We start from the raw sequence: 23,938 nt of genomic DNA on the forward strand, positions 1-23,938 counted from the left end.
CAATATTGACATGTGTTGCCAGCATGAATGGGATTTTCTTTTTGTCAAAAGTGACAGTGGGTGGGACACGGTTGCTGTTTCTCAGTCCTGAAACAAAGTGCCCAACAGATCGATGGGAGCACACACATTCACCACCATGAAAAGAGTTTTCGGTAAGCTGAAAAAATAATAGTGGCTACGTTCTGGGAGAGCAATGGCATCCTCTTTACTCACTCCTTTCCAGAGGGCACTATGCGACAGGTGCACCATATCAAGATCTTTCGAAGAACAAGCCTCTTCCAGAATTGCTTGCAAAACAACCAGAAAACAAGTATGTGGTGTTTCACAAAGACAATGCAACAGTACATTTGGTGAAACTATCACTGAAGTTTATTTGTAACAACAGCTTTGAAGTAATTTCTCGTGTTCCCTACTCACCTGATATGGCTCCTAGTGACGTTTGGCTGTTCCCAATTCTGAAAGACACTCTCTGTGGGCGTACATTCACTAGCCTTCCTGTTAACGCACCAGTGATTTTCCAGTGGTCAAACCAGAGTCCTAAAGAAGCATTCATAGCGGCCATGGAATCATGCAATCATGGTTGTAAAAATTTGCACATCTGCACTGTGACACAAGTTTCACAGTTTTCGTGTGATTAGTTTGTGAGAAATAAAAATTGGAAGCGTTATAACTTGAATGTACCTTGTATACATAGATATGGCAAGGTCTGTAGTGTCTGATAGTAATGTGTTGTCATTCTCATTAACTTAACACCTCACTCTTCAGTACGGATGATGACTCAGTTTTCCAGACAGACTGAAGGGAGGGCATGGAGACATGGATGTTCATGGTTTTAGAGTCACCAACAGCCATCCAAAGAGTGTGATTTAGTGCAATAAGAAATTACGTTTTATGTTGTAAGGTATTTTTGAAAATTGTGTATGATCACATTGTACAATGTGAACAACTGAATGTGGCAATGCTTATTAAGACATTGGCCTGATATTCAGGAGGATGGAGTTTACTCTGTTCAGCTATAATGATTTTGGTTTTCCTAAATCATTTCAGGCAAATGCTGGAATATCCCGTTCAGCATGGCACAGCCAACCATCTGTCCTACCCTAAAAAAACATAATTATATATTCAGTGTGTGTATGCATTGGAGCTATTTGTTGTATTACGATGATAAATCTTATATCACTGTGAGACAATTACTGGACGAATAAATAAATAAAATAAAATAAATGTCAACATGGAATGTTGTTGTTGTTGTTGTTGTTGTTGTGGTCTTCAGTCCTGAGACTGGTTTGATGCAGCTCTCCATGCTACTCTATCCTGTGCAAGCTTCTTCATCTCCCAGTACCTACTGCAACCTACATCCTTCTCAATCTGCTTAGTGTATTCATCTCTTGGTCTCCCTCTACGATTTTTACCCTCTACGCTGCCCTCCAATACTAAATTGGTGATCCCTTGATGCCTCAGAACATGTCCTACCAACCGATCCCATCTTCTGGTCAAGTTGTGCCACAAACTTCTCTTCTCCCCAATCCTATTCAATACTTCCTCATTAGTTATGTGATCTACCCATCTAACCTTCAGCATTCTTCTGTAGCACCACATTTCGAAAGCTTCTATTGTCTTCTTGTCCAAACTAGTTATCGTCCATGTTTCACTTCCATACATGGCTACACTCCATACAAGTACTTTCAGAAACGACTTCCTGACACTTAAGTCTATACTCGACGTTAACAAATTTCTCTTCTTCAGAAACGATTTCCTTGCCATTGCCAGTCTACATTTTATATCCTCTCTACTTCAACCATCATCAGTTATTTTGCTCCCCAAATAGCAAAACTCCTTTACTACTTTAAGTGTCTCATTTCCTAATCTAATTCCCTCAGCATCACCCGACTTAATTCGACTACATTCCATTATCCTCGTTTTGCTTTTGTTGATGTTCATCTTATATCCTCCTTTCAAGACACTGTCCATTCCATTCAACTGCTCTTCCAAGTCCTTTGCTGTCTCTGACAGAATTACAATGTCATCGGCGAACCTCAAAGTTTTTATTTCTTCTCCATGGATTTTAATACCTACTCCGAATTTTTCTTTTGTTTCCTTTACTGCTTGCTCAATATACAGATTGAATAACATCGGGGAGAGGCTACAACCCTGTCTTACTCCCTTCCCAATCACAGCTTCCCTTTCATGTCCCTCGACTCTTATAACTGCCATCTGGTTTTTGTACAAATTGTAAATAGCCTTTCACTCCCTGTATTTTACCCCTGCCACCTTTAGAATTTGAAAAAGAGTATTCCAGTCAACATTGTCAAAAGCTTTCTCTAAGTCTACAAATGCTAGAAACGTAGGTTTGCCTTTCCTTAATCCTTCTTCTAAGATAAGTCGTAAGGTCAGTATTGCCTCACGTGTTCCAGTATTTCTACGGAATCCAAACTGATCTTCTCCGAGGTCGGCTTCTACCAGTTTTTCCATGGAATGTGCAAATTAATTATATTTTGGACATGACTGCACCACATGAACATGGTCAAACGGAATTTAGTTTACATTTGTAAATAATTTAAGGAGGGAAAGTAATATCTCACCAAATAGTGTAATTGCTAAATTGTCAACAGGCACATAAACGAGACTGAAAACTCTGCCTCTCTGTGAAGGCCTTACATGCCTCGAATCTTCTAACCACCTGTTGGAATCAACTGCAAAGGAACACTCCACTCATCATCCCAGACTGGAACAACTGAATCCTATCCTTTGCCAGGGCTTTGGCTGCTTATCTTTGTCCTCAGAAATCAAGAACATCCTACCTGTATACTCTTCTCATATTGTATCCCTGAATTTAAGCTCCTGTCCTAACCTAACCACAACCTCGTGATGCACAATTTACCTGAGAAAACAGTGAACAATAAGCAGCGAAACTAAAATAATGATTGCTTTGTTAATCAAAATTAAAGCTAACCTCTATGAGCAAATACAAGATAGAAGAAATTCAGTTTCAGAGCTAAAAAACTAACAGTAATTTATATCATTCATTGGTTATCTGAAACTATCTTTACACTGGCTACATGAACTGTCACTTTACCAACCTATGAGCAGTTCTGCTTGGCTCTTAGTTGTAGATTATAGACAATACTATCAGATTATAAATGAAAAATAACATTAGGAAGAAAAATAAAGCCAAATGATAAAGTCAATCAATAACCAAAACTACATGGCAAAATTTCAGAAATCTAAAAAAATACATTTAAATCAATTAATTAAATAAAAATTATAATGAAAGTCTTTTGATTAGCTTTAGAAGTAAAAACAACTTCACTGTCCTCCATGAGTTCCGAACTTGTGACCTTTTACATGACAAGTTTCAGTGCTACGCTACTATATTACTATGATTAAAGTTGTTACATTTATGAGTCACATTCCAGTAGCAACGATGAACTGCAGCTGTCAAAGATTTGACTTCACATAATGTCATGCAAAACTTTTGTAATGACTTCACATAATGTCATGCAAAACTTTTGTAATGTAAGCTGATCTCTGTCATTACAATAACTTTATATATGACACTGAGCTGTGTCTTGTGTGGAAGGATCTAGTAGTCTTTGGTTAGTGCTGTGTACGAAACGCACGTTTATTGTTAGCGTTGTTTGTGTTTGTGTGTGTTTTTTGTTTTATGGTTATCATAACAGATGAAATACAAAATTAAAGGGCGAGATCCAGGATTCGGGATCTAAACTCAACAAGAAGACAAGTAGACAAGAAGACAAGGAGAAGTGACCAACTGTTGTGGCATTCTGGCAATGGCAAACGGTTCAGGTGTGACATTGAGACTCTAGTTGGAGGAAACCAGCTTCAGCCTGTGAAGTGTCAACTATCAAGTAATTTTAATCAGACTATAGTCGAGCTGCTAGGCCAGGACAGTGCATCTGCACTGGCACATGTATATGTGTGTATGCTAGCTATGGAGGAGGATATGTCTAAAAGCAATTAAAGCTTTTAGCAAGCAAGGTCTCCTATTTTTTTATAAGTATAGAACTCTGTTTGTGTGGCAGTTGGTCAAACTGTTATGAAGAGTGCTTCACGAGCTGTGTGTAAACATGCGCACACCATGCTAAGGTGCTCAGTCCTGGCTTGGCAACTGTTGAGAATGGAGCTCCCTTCGAATGTTACCGCCAAGTGCGAATTGTGCGCAGTTATTTGGTTTTTGAACGCAAAGGGCACTGTGCCGATTGAAATCCATCGCCAATTGACGGAAGTGTATAGTGAGTCATGTATGGATGTCAAAATTGTTCATAAGTGGTACAGAGAGTCTGCAGCTGGTCGGACCGAAATTCACGACGAACAGCATGGCAGCGAGCTGGTATGAAATGGGCATACAAAAATTGCCACAGCGTCTACAAAAATGCATCAACAGAAGTGGTGATTATGTCGAAAAATAGCTAAATGTTCAAGCTGTAAACTGATGTAAACCATTGTAGAAATAAACAGGTCTATGTACTTATAAAAAAATAAGAGATCTTACTTTTGGGGTTACCCTCGTATATGTCCCTACTGGCAACTCGACACTTCAGCTACTCAGAGAGCACTCCTTAAATTGTTTATTTGCCAATAAGAGCTTTATGCTTCCAAATTTATCTTACATTTGAACAATTAAACATAAGTCAATTTTTGCGCTGTTATTTGTATGACTATTATTGGGCTGAAAATGGAGTTTTAATGAATACAGCAATTGCAATGAAGGATAATGCAGTCTAATGGAAAATGCAAGGCCAGGTACTACCATGACTACACTTCAGATTACAGACACATGTGCAAAGCACAAAATGAACATTGACAATGACTTACCTGCGCCTGTGCTTGGGCCTGGGCTTGTGCCTGGGCATGAGCCTGGGCTTGGGCTTGCGCCTGGGCTTGCGCCTGGGCTTGTGCTTGCGCCTGGGCCTGAGCTTGGGCCTGCGCCTGGGCTTGAGCTTGAGCCTGGGCCTGTGCCTGGGCTTGGGCTTGGGCCTGCGCCTGAGCTTGAGCTTGGGCCTGAGCTTGAGCCTGTGCCTGGGCTTGAGCCTGTGCCTGGGCTTGAGCCTGCGCCTGAGCTTGAGCTTGAGCCTGCGCCTGAGCTTGAGCTTGAGCCTGCGCCTGAGCTTGGGCCTGGGCATGGGCTTGTGCTTGGGCCTGCGCATGAGCCTGTGCTTGAGCCTGAGCTTGAGCTTGTACTAAGCCACTCAGCTGCACCGCTGAAGTCAGCTGCACCTGCTGGATCTGGCCAGATGGAGTGATGATTTGGGCCACTTGCTGTGTCGGCACCTGTGTGGCAAAAACACAAAACATCAGGCAAATTCTTCACACTTTGGTAGAAACTATGCAATTTAAAAGTCAAAAACTGTCTTTGAAACTGTTATACTGACAAATGGTTAACTCAATAATAACTGCCAAAGGAAAATTTAGTCAAGGAACCTACCTTTAACAAGTAAAATTTTTAGCACTGTCAATATACACACTTATAAATGTTAAAGTGATGACACTATCCTAACTTTTGGAGTTATTAGTTCCTTCCTTGGGGATGAGACTGGCGTGGATTGTGAAAGGATAAAAAGAAAGGGGAGGTCACTCATACCCTAGAGTGAGAGGGACCAATCTATGGTGAGGACAAGTACGGGCCTTAAAGGCAGGATCCTCTCATCCTGGAGTCTGAGTGACATGACTTTCCTTTTTAACCATGGTCAACCTATCCTTCTCTCCTTCCTGAGAGAGAAACCAACAGTTAAAAAAATCTAGGACAGCAGCGCCACTTTTACTTTTATATTTGTCTATTAACAATACTAAACATTTCGTCTCCTGGAGGTAGTTACTGGACAGCAGTTCGGTCTCAACAATAGTGTGCATCGATTTTGAGGAAAGCGATGGAATGCAAATAATTTTTAAACAACTTATGGTAAGAGTTTATTCATTCCTGCTAAAAAAAGGAAAATCTAGAGTAAAGCTGACAGACAGAAATTAAAAAAAAAAACAGATGCAGTACTTGAAATCTTCAGAAAATTTAAGGAATTCCCTTCCCATCGTACGAATGGGGAAATGCACTAAATAAGTAGGTACGGCATATAGAAATTGGACAAAAGGAAAATCCATCACAAACTTTGGACCAGGCAGAAAACAACGCACAATAAGGGAACTGTAAGTAACAAGTTCATAATAGAAATGTCACATTATTAGAATATAACAGAACTAAACCCTTTCAGTTAGTACTGATGAATTCTTATATCACCAAGTGTGCAAGCTCACACCTATCTGCAAAATGGTGAAAGGAAGAAAACAACTGGGAGTAAATTAGCAGAAAATGTGTGAGTGAGGAAACAGAATGGTGATGTGTGAATCACAAGATGACAAATAACAACAGACTGGTGTGGGCACTTGACGGAACAACAGAAGATTCCAAGCATATAAGTTGCAAGAGACTTGACACACACACACACACACACACACACACACACACACACACACAAGAAACTGATGTACATCTTCACTTGTTCAAGATGGGCCTCAGATTATCATAATTTAATATTTAAGGCAATGGAACGTCTGTGAACTGTATCCTTTGCCAGGACTTCTACAATTTATGCACCGACGAGACAAAAAGTCATTGTATACCTCCTGATATCGTGTTGGACAAGAATGTTCTTCAAACCAATCGTGAACAACTGTGGCCCAGTGAAATGGCGCATTCTCATCCATAAAAATTCCATCGCTGTTTGGGAACATGAATTCCATGAATGGCTGAAAATGTTCTCCAAGTAGCCAAACGTAACCATTCCCAGTCTATGATCAGTTCAGTTGGACCAAAGGACCCAGTCAATTCCATGAAAACACAGCCCACACCATTATGGAGCCACCAACAGCTTTCAGAGTGCCTCGTTGACAACTTGGGTCCATGGCTTCGTAGAGTCTACACCATATTTGAACCCTACCATCAGCTCTCACCACCTGAAATCAGGACTCATCTGAACAGGCCAAGTTTTCCAGTTTTCTAAGGTCCAACCAATATGGTCACAAGCCCATGAGAGGCACTACAGGCCATGTTGTGCTGTTAACAAAGGCACTCGTGTTGGACAATATCTGCTGCTATAGCCAATTAATACCAAATTTTGCCTTCCTGTCCTACCGGATACATCTTTAATTTATTTCTAGAATAGTACTCTGCCATCCATCCAAACTATGCTACAATCCTGGTCCATCCACATGCCACACACACTCCCAATCCCCTGCCATATGGGTCATATCCCTGTGGAAGATCCATGTGCAAGACCTGTCCAATACACTCACCACCACATCCAACTCCAGTCTCATTAGAGGCAGGGCAACCTATGAAATCAGTCCTGCCATATACCAGCTCTTGCTGCTGTTTCTACACAACATTTTATGTGGGCATCACTATCAATCAGCTGCCCACCCAAATGAAATGAAATGCTATTGCCAAACTCTTGCCCAAGAACAGAGCTGATCAGCCAGGAGCAGGATGTGCTGACAAGCAAAATGTGCTCCATATCAATGGCTAATTTCACATATCGTACCATTGTGATCCTTCCCCCAGCACCAGCATATCTGAACTGGAAATTATCCTTGCAACACTTCCTCCATTAACTTAAGCCTTGCAGCCTCAATCTTCACTAACCTGCATCATACGTACCTACACCTTGTCTGAGGACACTAACTTCACTCATCCTCTACCAATACCCTCTTCCCAGCAGTGTCTCCTTACTCTGTTCTGTCACCTCCTAGTAATCCAATTCTGCACTACGCTGTCTCTGTGTACTGTATGAACTCACTGGTGCCAGTGTCTATGTTGCATTAATATCTTGTGCACCTGCTGCTTCCCTCCCAGCCATTCCAGAAGTCAGTCACCCTTTCCTAATCCACCCTCCCACTCCCTCTCCCCTCACTCACACCATGTTCTACATCCTGGGGGATTTCTCACTATGGAACTATTGGAAGAAAGAGTACATGCAATGTAATCAAACAGTGTATTCAGGCAAAACAGCTGGGAAGAATGGTAAAAGGCTCATCTACACTGTCAAAATTTTCCATAAACAGAGTGCTCAGCTGATGATTTTATAGGTAGTTGGATCTAACCACTAAATTAACACTAACAATGAGTAATGTCACACAGTGTTGCACAACAATTCTGGCAATGGTACATGGTAATTTATCTCTACCTATTCATTTTAATGAACAATGTAGATATAGAAGTGAAGATGCTAAGCAAGGCTTGTCCATTGATACATCTCTTCAACACTTCCACACCCTGTTAATATGTAAGAACACGCAATTTCAAACTTTGTAATTAACTCACACAGAAATTATGAGTTATATCTCCTAAACAACTGGCCTTGGCTTTTAACCTAGATTCTGTAGACCTATTTATTTTCATGAATACAACAGAAAGAAACATTCCACGTGGGAAAAATATATTAAAAAACAAAGATGCTGTGACTTACCAAACGAGAAAGCGCTGGTAGATAGACACAATAAAAAACACACAAACACACACACAAATTTCAAGCTTTCACAACCCAAGGTTACTTCATCAGGAAAGAGGAAAGGAGAGGGAAAGATCAAAGGATGTGGGTTTTAAGGGAGAGGGTAAGGAGTTATTCCAATCCCGGGAGCAGAAAGACTTACCTTAGGGGGAAAACAGGACAGGTATACACTCGCGCACACACAAAGCGGGGGGGTGTGTGTGTGTGTGTGTGTGTGTGTGTGTGTGTGTGTGTGTGTGGGCGCGCGCGCGCGCGCATATACCTGTCCTTTTTTTCCCCCTAAGGTAAGTCTTTCCGCTCCCGGGATTGGAATGACTCCTTACCCTCTCCCTTAAAACGCACATACTTTCATCTTTCCCTCTCCTTCCCCCTTTCCTGATGAAGCAACCTTGGGTTGCGAAAGCTTGAAATTTGTGTGTGTGTGTGATTTTTATTGTGTCTATCTACCAGCGCTTTCTCGTTTGATAAGTCACAGCATCTTTGTTTTTTAATATATTTATTTTCTTGCTTATTTATGGTCTCACAAATGCCTCCCTCCCCCCCCCCCCCCCCAAGTACAGCACAGCAGCCCTCCCAACTTTACACCTAGCAGCCCTATTCAATCTCCACCAATTCCCTGTACAATCTCACAGTCAGCATGTCTTTCCACATCCCTACGTTACTATCCCTCCCACTTCCTATTACATACCACCTACTTATACCCACCACCAACCTCAAGACTCACATCAGACACAGTCACAGTCCACAGTCCTGCTACAGCAGCTAGAGACAGTCTCTCTCTCTCTCTCTCTCTCTCTCTCTCTCTCTCTGTCCGTGTGTGTGTGTGTGTGTGTGTGTGTGTGTGTGTGTGTGTGTGTGGGCGCGCGCACATGTGTTTTCTATTTCCTAAGAAAGACATTTTTGGCCAAAAGCTTAAATGTTTAGCAGTCTTTTATGCCTGTCTGCGACTCAATGGCTGGCTCTGAGCACTATGGGACTTAACATCTGTGGTCATCAGTCCCCTAGAACTTAGAACTACTTAAACCTAACTAACCTAAGGACATCACACACATCCATGCCCGAGGCAGGATTCGAACCTGCGACCGTAGCGGTCACGCGGTTCCTGACTGAAGTGCCTAGAACCGCACGGCCACAACGGCCGGCCCGACTCAATGCCTCCTCTATGTGATGAGTAGCAATTTACCTTTTTCCTGATATTGCTGTTATTCTAACCCAACTTTCCATTGTCTAATTGTTTCTAATGGTTCACATAAATAAAAGCATTCCACAGACAATTCTACATATTCAATTTGGTATAACAAATAGGTCAACTTGAGAGACAGCATCATAAAGCACTCGTGTCATGGATGAGATGTACATGACATTTCATTTCTTTAGTGCGCTATATTTAATTTTAACCATGTCATTTTAATATACAGTCACAGCTCATTATTTTTACTCAAAGTGCAGCAACAGACACTGGTACTTTCTGTACAGAACTCACATGTGAATTAGTTGCATTTGTATCCCATATTTGTCACAGAACATTGATTAGAAAAAAAAAAAAAATCTCGGAAACTGGAAGAATGCACTTATCACACACATCTACAACAATAGCAATGGAAGTACACAACCAAATGACCACCATCTATTACTTGCATCACCTAATTGCAGAAATCTCAATACGTAATGTTGCCAAGACCAAAAAATGAACTTTCATAGATGATGGAAAAGTACAAATAAGAAACCCCGAGTCAAAAGTTATAAGCCAAAATTGTCAGACAGTGTAGCCATTAACCAAATACACCCATTCATGTATGTTGCTAATCAGATAATGAAGATCTGCATATTCATTAGTGATATTTCCTGCTACGATTTCCCAGTGCAATGAGGTCAGCCTTGTTGGAGGACAGGGGTTCATGAGAGGTTGAACTGACAGGCTACATTACGGATTCAAAATGCAGAATGGTAAGTCATCAAGAATTTTAAGTCATTAATTTGGATGTGAAGAGTGTCAGAGAAATGCTAAAACACACAAACTGCAGACGCTCAAATATAAATATTGAATATCTTATTAAAACTTACTACTCTAATTAAATTACTTATGAATCAATGTCTGTCACTTGTGTCTAAAGTGCTGTCATCCGCAGTATTCCTTGGTCAAGGCTCAGTCAGTTATGCATGAACCTCATTCTATTCAAACAATACAAATGGACTGATGTTTTCTTTCTGGGACAATGGCGACACCAGAAAATTTGCACATGACGTACACAGCTTTGGTCGGAAGAACTCAATTCTGAAGTGTCGCCTAACCAGAAACTTTAATCAGTCTAGTTTTCAGGTAATGTGACTTGGTGCCTAAGTGACAACCAGACTACAAATCTAAAGACCCAGGGTTGCATTTATAAATGGAATATGATGAGGTGAAGTAACAGAGGTCAGAAACATCCCGTTGCATTTAAGCTGAGAAACTCCCTCTGAAGCTGAAAGACTCCACACTGATAAAGAACATATGGATGCCTAGGGCCTGAGGAATCACTAATCTGTAGTTTCAAAGAGTATCCACAAGTGATTGTCAAATTCTCTGAGAATTATCTCTAACATACAGGAACAGCAGCACTATGAAAATACAAGGAGAGTAGGAAGATATCTGATGGACTACTTCAGGGCTCCAATACAGTGGTGACTTACATGCTGTACTGCAAAGATTAAACAGACACATACATGATCACAACACAAGGAATCGGCTTAAGTTAACTGAAAAGAATCCCATAATTCTTGGGTGAGAGGGGGGGGGGGGGGGGGGATGTGCCTCAGTCTATCCAATTGGTTACAGGCTCAGTAAAATGCACTTCTTAACTCGCGTAACATTTTATTTTCCTTGCATCAGTCAAGTCTCGGAAAAAGAGTTCAGTTACATCAAGGGTTTTCATTTGAAAAATGAAAACATAAAAGACGAATCAACAAAGCTTTTCAGTGTACAGAAATTTGACAGATATAATTTTCAGTCATGGAAATATCAAATGGAAATTACCTTTCATGCTGAGAAATTTCTGAATGTTGATGACGGAAGCCAAGTAAGACCAGATGAAGGCACAAAGGCATGGAATCTGTGGCATGAGCTTAATGCAAAAGCAATGCCTTATAGAGTGTCTGATATGGAATTTACCGATTGTAAGCTGTTATGACCTGTGCCACCACACAGCAAATGGTTTGTGGAATCAACTTAAGATAATTCATAAACAACAATATGTAATAAATAAAGTGACATTGATACAAAAGCTCTTCAATTATAAAACGTCACACTGTGATACTATTGTGCAACATTGCCAAAGTTTTAGTTGGTTTGTGGCAAAGTACAGTTTCTTTGTTACAATTGGGAGCTCTGTGATGAAAGCAAGCAGACTTTCAATAATTTATCAGCAAGGTTACTGAAAGAAGAGCAATGTTTGTTGCAGGTTGAAGAAATCGAAACACATTAGCTGCTGTAAAGATTAATTACAAAAAAGATAATATTTAGTGTTCACAAAGCAATTCAAGCAAAAATTCTGTCAACAAGAAGAATGTTGAGTGCTATTATTGTCACAAGGAAGGTTACTGTAAGGTCAACTGGAAAAAAAAATTAAAAAAGTTAAATTATGAAGAGAAAGTCAAGAAACCAAACAACATGCTCTCAGTGTAGAAATTAGAAGCAATTTGGTTACTAATCATGACAATGTTTGGCTTGCTTACAGTGCTGCATCAAAACACATGACTTCACACAAAGAACTTTTTTCTGCATTAAAACTATTTGGGAAGTTCAAAGTTTCTGTTCGGATAGAAGGTAATTTAGATGGCTATGCTGAGAGTATTGGATCAGTCAAGTTCAATGTGCTAGAAAGTAGTATATGGATACCCTGTTCACTGGAGGATAAATTGTATGTACACATGGTTTGAAGAATAGTGGTTTTTCACTGGGAGCAACAGCCTGTAAAATTTTAAAAAGCTTATTAAACAACAATAAGCCTGAGGTATGCAGTTAGAAACCAATGGCAGTTTGTATATAAGCTGAAAATCGGTGTTAAAGAATGTTGATTTCTATGGAAAACACTGAACAAGCAAATCTTACATTGTCCGACTTAGCTTTGTTCTTGCACAAAAAGAGGGTGGGACACACGAACTTTGGGAATTTGAAGAAAATGTGTGACTGATTTGATTACAAATTTAAACTCAAATGTTATTCTTTTGTGAATAATGTTAAGATCGTAAGCTGCACAGAAAGGGATTTACATTAAATCTACCAACCCGTGTCTGTACTCCAGGAAAATTTGTTCGTGCCAATGTATGTGGAAAAATGATCCTCACTTCATTAGGTGGACCCAACTATTTTTTGTTTTCATTTTTAAAGATGATTGTACTTAACATAGATTTGTATATTTATGTAAGAACAAAAGTGATGTGCGTCTGTATTCTTAGAGTTTCCATAGTTGGTGAGAAGACAGACAAGGAATACGCTAAAAGTTGAAGAGGTTGAAAATCAGGTGACCAGTTGCAAAACAAAGGTTTATTAGCTCTTGACCTAGGTTTCGATATTTCCAAAAATATCTTCTTCAGAAGGACTGGGCCCTAAAACTATATACAACCAGTTACAAAATTATTTTTACAAACATAACAAAAAATTAATAGAAAAATATTTGTGAGTTAAGCCTACTCACTTATTACATCACATGATATTACAATAGATTAGCTGAAGCCAAGGGGCTCTTGTCATACAAAAATTGAGAAAACAAGAATTATCCCAAGCCATGGCTTGGGACAAGTGTGTACGCTTACCTCACAAATATTTTTCTATTAATATTTTGTTATGTTTGTAAAAATAATTTTGTAACTGGTTGTATACATGTTTAGAGCCCACTTCTTCTGAAGAAGATATTTTTAGAAATATCAAAACCTTGGTCAAGGGCTAGTAAACCTTTGTTTTGCAACTGTTGGCTGATTTTTCAGCCCCTTCAGATCTACACAGTTGCTGTTTCGTAGCCATGTTTAAGATTTTTTCACCATATATACCAGAGCAGAATGGCAAAGCTGAATATGGCATCAGATCAACAGTGGAAAAAGCTCACACAATGCTTCTCGATCCTGGTCTTCCAGAGACACTTTGATCACAAGCTGTCAACAAGGCAGTCTATACATTCAATTGCTGTCCATGTAAGTCTACTTTTGAAAAGATGCCTTTCGAGAAATGTTCTGGGAATAAAACATCATTAAAGCATATGACCAAGTTTGGGGCTAATGTTTCATACATACTCCCGAACAGTTTCAATGCAAATTTCGAAGCAAATCAAAGTTGATAGTAAATGGTTCGCCATACTGGTTACAGCAAAAATTATAGTGGACTGGTCCTATAACAATCAAAATAACTGTTCCACAAGATGTGATACTTAACTAAAGTACCGGAGGGTAAACAAAAGAAATGGACCAACAATATTACTTAAGAATGCAACTACCTAACAGAAATGGAAGATCACTCAATAACCTGTGGAAAATGGAGATGTAGTCGTGCAATATAAAGATCCCTGTGCTACTGAGAGATTTATTCAACATGGAATGAATCTTACAAACGGTGATGAACTTCACCCCCCAATTCATTTCCAAAATTATGTGGCCTGCGCAGCAGTCATTGATGAACCATAAACTTTCAAGGAGGAGATGGTATCCATAGATCTGAAGAAGTGGTACAAAGCAATGAAAGATGAAATGTCCTCATTTGCAATAACTAATATGTGGGACTTAGTGGACTTATCTACTTCAAGTTCATTAAGCATTTGTAAGCCTCAAGCAACACCTGATAATTACAGTTTATAGTTGCACTTGGGACAGTGCCCAGCTAATGAAGACAAGAAATCCATGGAATATACTATATTTCAAAAGACTGTAGATGCATTGAGTTTGACCTCAAAGTGACAAGATCTGATACAATGTTTTCTGTCTGTCAAGAGCGTCAGTTTGTCAACAACCATGGACCTGGAAAAAACTGTTAAACACACCATAAAATATCTCCAAGAGACAAAGGTATTAAATACAGTGGGAGCTGTCTTAAACTTCATTTATTTCCAGATTCTGATTTTAATGGAGATATTGGTATTCATCGTTCAATAACAATTATGTCAACATATTTATCAGTGGACCTGTTACCTGGACATCTTGTAGGCAAATATGTGCTGCCAATCTACAATGTAAACAGAGTATGTTGCAGCATCTGACGCAACTACTGAAATAATGTGGCTGTACACTTTCTGGCAGAAGGTCTGTGTCAACATGGAACAACCACCTCAACTCTTTGTGGACAATTATAGAGTGGACTGTAATTGCTAAACAATAACAAACATCACAAAAGGGCTAAAAACATAGACATAAGTTTCACTATATTCTTGAAAAGATAAATGATGGTTCTATTCTTGTATCCTATGTCAGTTCACAAGATTAGTTGCCAAAAGAAAGTCCCAACCTAATTGCAGGTCACTATCAATAGTCTGTAAAATCAAGAAATGAGAGTGGGAGTGTTACAGAGTATAGCTTGTTGTGCTAATTATTCTGTGATGTCTGTGTGCAGGTGGACAATAGCTTATTAATGTGTTTAATATTTATACGACGGCACACTGAAAAATAGTGGCTTCAAATTTTGTATTCCATTCTCAACACTGGTCGAGGTACATATCGTGCATATTACTTGGCCAACTTCCCCACTTCCCTGAGGCAATTTGCAACCCTTTGCTCCTAGAGGACTCTGAACTGTAGCGTGTAACATGACAATGTGTACAGTAACTATCTCAGTGCATGAGAGACACCATGCTGTAATCAAGTTTCTAACTGCAGAAAACATTTGTCGACACCTGGAGAACCTTCTTCTTCAGCATGACAATGCCAGATCACACACGACAACTGCAACATTCCAATGCGCCTTGGGTTCACAGTCATCGTTCATCCTCCATACAGTCTCAACTTGGCCCCATCCGATTTTCATTTGCTTCCAAAACTTAAAGAATATCTTTGAATAGTTCACTTTGATTGTGATGAAACAGTGCACACAGATGTGAGGTTGTGGCTCTGTCAACAAAGTCAATCATTCACCAGTGACATTATCAACAAAGTGGTCTCGTATTGGGAAAAATGAGTTCGTCGCCAGGGTGATTATGTTGAGAAATTAATGTGTACACATACAATAAACATGAAGAATTAAAAAATGTTTTATTTAAAAATCTGTAAGAGTTTTTCACTTTAAAAAATTCTGGAGCATTACTTTTCAGTACACCCTCATACCCCTTTGTCACTTCCGACTGATACACGATCATTTATTCCTCTGCATATTAATTTTTGTCTTGTTACCATTATTAACACTCTGCTTTCCTGCGACACCACAGTGGTGCCGTGCACGGCGACACCACAGTGGTGTCGTGTGCATAGTCTCGCCCAGTGGCCGACGCCACTACAGTGGCGTCGTGAGCATAGTATCGTGCAGTGGCTAGAGACAGTACTTTAGTATCTTTTGCATTCTGTTGGTGTTCTGTTTAGGTAACAATAAGGTACACATGTCAACAAGTTTTTTGTTTGTATAAGTACTTGTGCCCTCTCATCATGGCAGACGAAAGAGATGATATGATTAATTACAATGAATGCGCAGAGCAAAACTTGGAGGTTGCCACTACATCGGGTATGTCTCATCACAATCTGGTTGATAGACTTTCTGGTCAGACAAAGCAACACCAACTAATAGGCCTATGTATTTCTGAAATGAATAAAACGAAAACAAAGAAACTGCCTTGTATGTTCCGAAAACAAAAAGAAGAACAAACTTAATGTGCAAGCCTTATGGAGCTGCGTTACATCTTGGAGACTGTTTTGCTGCATATCATATGAAAGAGAAATAGTAAGTACAAAAGCGAGCGCAAATAAACAAATATATGAAACAAACAAATTTTGTATTTACTTACATATGTATATCTTCGAAATTTCATGAAAGTAGGGGAACAGAATTGAGAAATTATGAGAATTAACGATGAGATTGGTAAAACATAACAATTTATAATCTCCCAATAATGTCGAGAAAGGACAGTCACAAGCCAAGTAATCTGAATTAGCACTGCCGGCGCCAAGTGAATAAATTTGTATGAGACATGCAGACGGCAAAGTGTTAATGGAATCTGTTTTGTGCCATGTATTTGAAATGTCTTCTTCTTCATTCAAGCAAGAACACTTATTCATCCTAAACTGTTATAATCTAATTACACTTTATCCAATCAAGAAACACCACTTCAGGAGTCGAGATGTTGACAAATTAAGAACTGATGGACTGAATTCAAAATTCTGAGGTGAACTAATACATGCATGCAGTTCATTAACACTGATGAACTGAATTCGAAATTCTGAGGTGAAGTAACACATGCATTCAGTTCAGTAAGAGTGGAACGTGCTAATGATGCAATTAATTCTTACTGGAAAATTTTCTTAAGGTGTAATATAAGACTAAATTCAGTTTCATAGGAGTAAGATATAAGTAAGTTAATGCAGACAGTACCAAAATTATATTCAGCCATTTGAAGGCACACATGGAAGTTTGTAAATGTAATGATACTAAACTTACAGCAATATAAAAAAAAGTCACATGCTACTTTCGAAGTTATCAGTACTTCCACAACAGAAGTATGTATGATTCTGATTGTAATGAGGTACTGTTTGAGGTATATCTACTGAAATGTTCACTACAACTGCTACATGTATCGTTTTACTTGCTTCCTGAAGCTCAGCCTGTATAGTTAGTTTCCTATAATACACAGTATCAGTAACAGTTCACCATAATTAGGAAACTAGTACTACCACATTTACATTAAGCAAGGGACACATCTGTGTATCTCACTGCTCTAGTCACTATCCTGGAAACTCTTGACAGAATAAGCTTTTACATGCAAATAGCAGTGTGATGACACGTCATCCCATTGGGAGTGACATTCCTCAAATTCATATAATAAATAAATGGTGAATGATATGGATGTGTACCGTATGTTTAGGTACATCTGGCAGCATTCACTACCTTCAAAAAAAAAAAAAGGAGAAAGAAAAGGGGGTTCATGTAGAGCATCGGATGGCAATACACGCCAGATTATTAGTAAACTAGCTTTCTTTTCTATTGCTGCAAATCTGGTGACATAATAGACAAAATTCCTGGTAAATTGCCTTCCTTTCCTATTGCCTGCACATCAAAACACACAACAGTGAGTTAAGACTGTGGCAGTCTTCGTCCTCCAAATCTAGACTGTGGTGATAGACTGTGCTGTAGCATATTCCAAGGTCTAGGTAAGGCTGGAGGTTAACTATTATGCTGTGAGTTGGCAAAACCAACAGATGAGAATACAAAATAAAAGTAGTTGTACAAGACAGATCCTTAACACAAGCTCAAGGACTACATTCACATCATATACGATACTCTTTCTGTTATACGTAAAAACTGTGAGGTAAACTTAAAAAATGCTGTATTCCATCATAGACAAGTCTCCACTGAATATTGTTCTACACATATATTGCTCACAAAATAAGAAAAAATGCCATCTTTTATCTTGTTATGTCAGATTATTTTCAAAACACTTTTAGATGAAAAGAAAGTAAAATGAGAATATATTACATTCCCGCAGGATACCAGTTCCATATCTGTATGTGTGCAATGCTAGAGCAGGATGAACGAAAGAAGTTTAAAGAGAGTATCTGTGTAGAACACGGTAGCTCTGCTCAACATCTCCAAATGCTCAAACTGTCAAAATGTTAATCCTAACATAATTTTCAAGTAATTTTAAATAGCCTAGATGAACTGCATAGGACTGAAAATGTACTTCATGAAACATAATACAATAAATGGTTTAAAAGTGGCTAGTGTGAGAATTATGAAGGAAGAGGCTAAAGTGTCTAAATACAGTATTACAAAAATACGTTAGAAATTAAATGCATAAATAATAAATGAAATGAACATGTGTGAGATCCAAATCATCTGGGAGGAAAAATGGCTGATACACTGGCAGATGCAAGAAACAAGTATGTGAAATACACATTCTACAACATCTGGATACAGTCTGACTTCAAACACATGCACAGTTTTAGGAAAGATGATATAAAAAATACTATTAAGGAAAGAATGTTTTAAATTGGTGACATCTGACAGGTATACAATATGTGCACACAAAATTAGAGAAACAATGGCACAATTTACCTGACCAAGCTGCTGTAACATTTGCATCTGATTGCCCGAAGTCTGTACTATATTTGGAATTGCTGTTGCAATTGCTTGAACAGGAAAATGAATGGTCTGCAGTACAGTCTGTCCATTTGCAGTTGAAATGGGCACTTGCACTGGGATGGTTTGCTGCATAGGAAACTGGACCACTTGTGGCATGCTTGCTGGCCTGACTGACACATTTTGGCCTGAGACAAAATACACTGAATCACACAAACACTCGGTACACTGCAAGATATTACTGAGTTCATTCAAAGTAGAAGATTGACAATAGTTATTTCAAAATTGTTACTTTAGAAAGAAACATGAAATATCTTCTATAACTATATGATACAAACAAATTAAATTAATATGTGTTGCTCACAATAAAATGCAATCTGTCATGCAAACACACCATACATCTCATGTTTTCAGATGTTGAAATTTTTTCCTTATAACTAGTTAATCTGATTTCAGTTACCTCCATAAGCAGCATTAGAATCTAGAAACGTTATATTACAACCATCAGCTATAGACTGCCATACTAAATATTTTTTTTAAAAAAATGATAGCAAAATGTATATAATACCAGACAGAGCCTATGTACCAAATATAAACATTATAACAGACCACAGAATACAAATAAAATACAATGAAACCTCACATTTTGAAATAAAGTGTCCCCTCTTTAATAACAGAGTTAATTGTAGAAAGAAAAGAGGAGGAAATGTGAAAAAGTGTGTGTGTGTCTGTGTGTGTGTGTGTGTGTGTGTGTGTGTGTGTGTGTGTGTAGTAAATCAACCTATCAACCTTCCTGTGAGGATGCTCACACACATAGTGTGTGAAACAGGAAGGATTTAAAGCATAAACAAACCAAACAACTTTAAAATTTAAATATTATGTGTGACAAAAATGGTAAAGCAATTAAAGAAATATCTTAAGCATACTACCTAAACAATAAGTTTGATATATCAAAATACAAGCAAACAAGTGATAAGGGCTGACAATGAGTTTCCATTCTGATTGAGGTGCGAGGAAATACAATAACATTAGTCTCTTAAATGACATCATATTCATCACAGACTGTACTATTTGTTACAATTTCCATGATACAATTTTGACCTTTAATCATTTTCAAATGATTGAAGGTGCTGACAATTAAGCAGTTATCAACATCAATAAAATGAATATAAATTATGTCAGCCTCTATGGCTCATGTCAGCAGTCATTATATACACCATCAGGATGTAACAGACAGGATTAAAACTCTTGAAATACGATTCATGCTTAATGCACATATCAATAACCATGTACCAGAGTATGATGTTAGTTACAGGTAATGTTACTGTAAATGACCTAAGTCAAAATTGCAATTCTGAAAAGTGTAATAAGTGGTACAGCCAATGGCAAATATGATGTCATTTAAGGTTTTCTATGAGATTGTGATTCCACAATATATACAACTGCATAATATTAGTGTGCATTATTTGTCATGAATTAACATCCTAGTAGCCTAATGCCATCATGTTATCTGTCAAATTGGAACTGTTTAAACTCAAGGACGCCACAAACAAATAACAGCTTAAATGTAAACATTATATGAAATTGTGGAAAAACTTAATGTACTCTAACACACACTTAAGCCTAAACCGAGATACTCTCAGCTTGTTTATGAGAGAAAGAGACAAAGCGGATTCTATCTAAATAAACACATCTGAAATATAAAAATCACTTCACGTAAACATACTTTTTTTTCATAATCTACGTTTCAACATCATGCTTATAAATAACATTTGAAAAATACGTACAAAACAAAAAATAATCAATGGTGATAATGAGTACTTTCTGTCCACGAGAAAAGACATTTCAACCTTATACATACCATTTGTCATCTGTACTGTCTGGCCCGCTACGTTCTGCAGTATGCTTGTGGGAAAAACTCCAGGTGCCCTAATAATCTGCCCTGTAGGTGTAATTAACGTCTGCCCACCAGCAATCTGTAAAGCCTGATGCTGACCTGCGGACATCGCAGGAATAAACAAAGCCTCCTGTCCATCCACTGTAACTGTCTGCATGGGCTGAACCACATTGTATGCCAGGTTCTGCCCTGCAGCTGTCACTAGCTGGGCACCCTGCTGTTGTTGATAAACAAAAACAAAGGCCAATTAAGCTTGTAATACACGCACCAAAGAAGAATCGTGAATTCGAAAAATAAGAACAACAAAATATATATCACCCTGTTAAACTTTATCCTAACCTGTAAAAACTGTCCGGGGACACCCTGCACTGAGACAACAGTGGGTGCAGCAGTGGAAGTGGTGACATAGCCCTTGACAGATGGAGAAGCCTGTTGCGTTGTTTGTTGTTGACTGTGGGCATTGTTATCCGATGGCTGAACATGGGTCACGTGATGCCCTGCCTGTTGCAAGGGAAGAAAGTTTTGTAGCTGAGAAAGTGTTATAACTTGTGGTTGCTGCTGTTGTTGCTGGGACTGCTGCTGTTGTTGTACTTGCACGGAGGGACTTGAGATGGACAACGCTTCTCTGCTAATAGTCTCTCTCACTATCTGCTGCTGGAGGCCCGCCACGGTTGTCGCTGTATTGTTGTCAGTTTGTTGCGGCTGAGTTGTATGCAACTGCTGCAAAGAGTTCAGTAGGCGCAGTTGCTGTTGTTGTCCTTGTGTAGCTAGTTGTTGCTGTAATTGCGGCGGCACGTCCAGTGTCAACACAACTTCTGGCGTTGATGCACCGTGTTGCTGCTTCTGCTCCTGTACAAGATGCGTCTCTTTACTGGCAGTATTACCAATCTTACTGCAAGTAGCAGCAAGCAGTGCGAGAGGTGACGGCTGAGTCTCCTACATCAAAAAGACCCAAAACAAAGCGTAAGTTTAACATCTCAATCATATGGCGAACAGCTGAGCTACGGTTCACGGTAACTTTGGATAGCCCTACGTCATTACGCGCGCGCCCTGTGTTTCGCGGAGAAGCTCCGAAGGAACACCCACTTCCCACCCCGCCCCAAATGGGACACACACACACACACACACACACACACACACGACTAGTAGGCGCGCGCGCACTCGCATTATAACATGAAGAAGGCATGCTTACCTGGTTCGCGTAGTTAGCCAAACTGTAATCCGCTTTTGTTTTGGAATGAGCTGAGGACATTATCTGCAAACATACCCTTCACCAAAAATAAAATCTTCACTCTTTTCAGACACATGTATAACCTCTCAACTCATGGCGCAGACGTACTGGCGTGTATTTCAGAGAAAAGGCTACAGCAAGTGTATCCTTCCGCCAATCAATATAAAACATTGAAAATTCGACAGCATTTCCGCGATTTAACTGGGATATACGCATGCATATTGTCACACAGTTGCGAGATGGTGATTCTGGGGAAGTTTTGTACCAAAATAAATGGTGCTGGCGGAATTCGGCGGGCGGGGACTATTTGGGGCGGCAACGTCGGAGAAACACGTGCGTGACGCGGCCGCTTGGTGCAGCCCGCTGGGCCCACGGAAATAGCTGATTGGCAGTTGCTCACAATGCCCTACCCTGTGCCTTGTAAATTTGTTAGGGGCGACGGGGTTAGCGTGGCAGCCTCCTCCCACCTCCTCCTTCCGTCGCCAACCGCACGTTCGTGACAAAGGGGCCAGAGACAGGGAGGCGAGTTCGTCGACTAGCAGGGGGAGGAGACAGTGGTAAAGCCATATGCCCGTACATTACATCCTCCGAGCGGAGGGGACTGTTACATACAGGAAAGGAATTTATGTTAGTCGCTCCTTATTTATGCTTCTGTTTCCTTTCTATTGCATATTTTGAATGTTGGATATTAAAATGATAATGTGAATAGGTGGCTAAAACCTTCCGAAAAAAGACAAAAATACACTGTTAGCTGATAAGGATAGAACCTGTTCTTGTAATTTGTAGTTAATCACAATGGAATCTCTCAGAACTAGGAGCCAGTTGTCGACAAATATAAAAAGGGCAGGACTGAGTTCTTTGGTGCCGCTTTTGTTCTTAGTTGGCAGGCTAACGTGTCTGAGTGTTGTAGTGGTACAAGGTCTGTGTCAGACATGTTACACAGCTTTTTACGTCGTCATCTTTAATGAGCCACGGCGTTACGCTTGCCTGTAATGAACATGGCGTCATGCGGTATGCAGACACACGCGTAACTTGGCGAGCCCGGTTCGCTGCCATTGATCGGCTCGGCTCACCCTTGGCGCGGTCGAACATCTGCCCACCCGCCCGCGCGCTCGGCTGGGATAACGGGGCCGGGCCGGCCCGCCAGGCTTTCTATTTGCTCCGTGCGGCCGGGCGTGGTTCCCAGACCTCGCCTCTCGCTGTCTCTGTCGCTCGGGCAGCGCTCTGGGGGCGGGACCGATAGCCGCCTCGATAAGATAACCTTCCGCCCGGAGCTCTCTCACACACAGGCGCCGCACACACAGGCACGCTATCCCACGCCGCCTTTCACAGCTTCGGACATCGCCGGCGATCTTCGGTCGTTGTCGGACGAGGGGGAAAGAAAGCGTTATCGTAGAAGCGCCTGACACGAGAACGCATATCTTTTGACCTGCAAGTGAAGCTAACCAGCGTTAGTTTGTGAGGGGTCGGACACGCGTTAGTAGTAACCGAACTCCTACTGAGCTACCTGGAGGAAATAGCCTCAACAATAAGAAGACGCAGTGCAATTCCTACGCGAGTAGCGAGCAATCTCCGGTCAAAACAAGGATACAGGCAAATCAATCAACCAATTAGTAACAAAAGACAAAAAGTTAAGGAGTTTTTGCCGCAGTGGCAGATCATCGTTACAATGGCGATTCATGCGTGACGCAAAAGAAGGAATTGGCCTGCTAAAGCGAGAACGAAAGAGAAATGCGATTCGTAGCAGACAGTGTAACCTTTTTGAAGTGTGCGATACGTTTTGTAGGTTAGTGAACGTGGTATTTTTAAAACGCGATGATGGAAAAGATGCTGTTGTTCCTAAAATAAAAGGAGTGCAAAACTAACGACTTTTTCATGCGGTAAACAGCTTTGTTAAACATGTGCCGGCAAACCTACCGCTGTGCAAGACGCGCAGCTAATCTGACAATTGTTGAGTACCCCACAAAAAAAAGAAAGAAATACACCAGAACAAAACTACTAGATCTGAAGCTGAATTATAATCTTTCCTGAGTGCTGTGACGCTTTTGGCGCTT

At 39.9% G+C, this 23,938-nt stretch overlaps 1 protein-coding gene across 1 annotated transcript in view; it reads right to left on the bottom strand.

Annotated features, from left to right (window-relative positions):
• The window catches only part of LOC124794728 (transcription factor Sp4-like), an 86,115-nt gene extending 64,001 nt beyond the window's left edge, over positions 1-22,114 (bottom strand). Inside the window, exons 1-5 of the mRNA XM_047258322.1 lie at positions 21,846-22,114; positions 20,993-21,589; positions 20,618-20,870; positions 18,733-18,944; positions 4,837-5,292 (exon numbers count right to left, since the gene is read on the bottom strand). Coding sequence (XP_047114278.1) covers positions 4,837-5,292; positions 18,733-18,944; positions 20,618-20,870; positions 20,993-21,589; positions 21,846-21,905 — 1,578 coding nt within the window. The 5' untranslated portion in view covers positions 21,906-22,114. The remainder of the gene's footprint in view (positions 1-4,836; positions 5,293-18,732; positions 18,945-20,617; positions 20,871-20,992; positions 21,590-21,845) is intronic.
• Between the last annotated feature and the right edge of the window lie 1,824 nt (positions 22,115-23,938).

This window comes from Schistocerca piceifrons, chromosome 4, assembly GCF_021461385.2.
Source record: "Schistocerca piceifrons isolate TAMUIC-IGC-003096 chromosome 4, iqSchPice1.1, whole genome shotgun sequence".
Classification (NCBI taxonomy): Eukaryota; Metazoa; Arthropoda; class Insecta; order Orthoptera; family Acrididae; genus Schistocerca; species Schistocerca piceifrons.